General features: G+C 45.0%; 1 protein-coding gene across 1 annotated transcript; it reads left to right on the top strand.

Moving 5' to 3' along the window:
• Positions 1-250: 250 nt before the first annotated feature.
• LOC147447451 (uncharacterized) lies at positions 251-1,113 on the top strand. The gene is made up of 2 exons (XM_086524323.1): positions 251-737; positions 869-1,113. The coding sequence occupies exons 1-2, from the start codon at positions 330-332 to the stop codon at positions 890-892; spliced, it is 432 nt and encodes a 143-aa protein (XP_086380449.1). The 5' UTR covers positions 251-329; the 3' UTR covers positions 893-1,113.
• Positions 1,114-1,586: the final 473 nt, after the last annotated feature.

The raw sequence follows: 1,586 nt of genomic DNA, 5'->3' as shown, positions 1-1,586 counted from the left end.
GAGAGTGATCACCATCCACTGGTCATTGATCTTCCTTCAAATACAAGGGCTGTAAATATGACACGGTTAAAAGGTAAAGAATATGTGGTCAACCAAGAAGCGGGTACACACACAGACAAACTTTGTGGCGGTGACAACGTGTCGTCCGCGCATTGGCGGTGCACATAGCTACACGCCATCGTTGACGCGTGTCCGAGCTTGATGAGCATTACAAAAGGCCTGCGTAGTGCGAGCCGAAAGCAGCAATCACCAAATTACGCATAGTCAACAAAGGCCAGACACAGAGAAGAGACAGAGAGGAAGAGATTCATCTGAGTGTGCGTGCGACGATGTCCAGCTTTGCGCACATTGGCGGGTACAAGAAGGAAGAAGAGGAGCAGAAGCACGGGCTTCATGCAGCCCCTGCGCCTGCGGGCGAACATGGAGTTGAGCACGCAGCCGGCTATGGAGAGCACGGAGTAGCTCACCCTGCAGGGGGCGCTTACGTACAATCAGCTCCTTATGGTGACAAGCCTGGGGTAGGGCATGCTGGAGGAGAGCATGACCATGGAAAATATGGTCCTGCTTCAGACCAGGCCGCCGGTTATGGCGCGGGTGCTACTCATCATGAAGGCCCCCTGGAGAAGGTGAAGAACAAAATCAAGGGCAAGAAACCTCCTCATAAAGAAGGTCGTCAGGGCGACGATGAAGGAAGCAGCAGCTCCAGCAGCGAGAGCGATGGCGAGGGTGGCCGCAGGGTAAGCTACTCCCTCCACCATTAATCCCTTTCATTCTGCTCGCATTCTTCTAATTTAAGTTGTGAACAATTTAAGTTCTTCTAATTCTTCTAATTTAAGTTGTGAACAATTTGTTCTTTTTTTGTGCACAGAAGAAAAAGCATGGACTCTTCTAAACAGCCGGGCGCGCGAAAAGGAGCTAAACCTAAATATATAAATACTGATTGGGCTAAATATAAATTATGAAGTTTTTATTGAGAGTCTTCATGGCCCTTACAATTTTTACGGACTGAAGTCAATGGAAATATATTTAGAAAATTTGTATATATGCTAAGACGTTGAATGGTTCTCATTTGAGACGATACCACATTTCAATTTGAAAAATATATATTCTGTCGCCCTTGTACTATTTATTTGTTTTTGTTCCTAGAATTCATTTCAGCACTTAGGAGTATAATAGACAACAACCAAAACCATCAAATTGGGCTAGGAAGTTCAGGGAAAAGAATGCAAAAACCATTTGACTTTTGTGATACAACAATCTAAACCTGCTTCACTGTTGTATGTTCAGACACTATTGTGTCATACCAATCATGATTAGTGGAGTGAAAACATTTAACAAATAACATCTCTCTCTCTCTCTCTCTCTCTCTCTCTCTCTCTCTCTCACACACACACACACACACACACACACAAAAAGAGAGAGAGAGATAGAGAGAGAGTGCTCACATGTTCATGTATGCACAAACAACAAGGTGTGAGCAGGAGATAGTTGTGTTGTACTTGTCCAAAGAATCCTCTCTCTCTCTCTCTCTCTCTCTCTCTCTCTCTCTCTCTCTCTCTCTCTCTCTCTCTCTGCAACCGGACAAC

Source organism: Adiantum capillus-veneris, chromosome 11 (assembly GCF_014529385.1).
Source record: "Adiantum capillus-veneris isolate H3 chromosome 11, ASM1452938v2, whole genome shotgun sequence".
Classification (NCBI taxonomy): domain Eukaryota; kingdom Viridiplantae; phylum Streptophyta; class Polypodiopsida; order Polypodiales; family Pteridaceae; genus Adiantum; species Adiantum capillus-veneris.
The sequence above is the reverse complement of the archived record's forward strand: the minus strand, read 5'-3'. Positions and strand labels throughout refer to the sequence as shown.

What these genes read in the sequence shown, in the direction of transcription:
- LOC147447451 (XM_086524323.1), top strand. Translation starts at nt 330, where the DNA reads ATGTCCAGCTTTGCGCACATTGGCGGGTACAAGAAGGAAGAAGAGGAG. An exon ending in ATGGCGAGGGTGGCCGCAGG is followed by an intron (nt 738 to 868) that starts GTAAGCTACTCC and finishes TTTTGTGCACAG; the next exon opens with AAGAAAAAGCATGGACTCTT.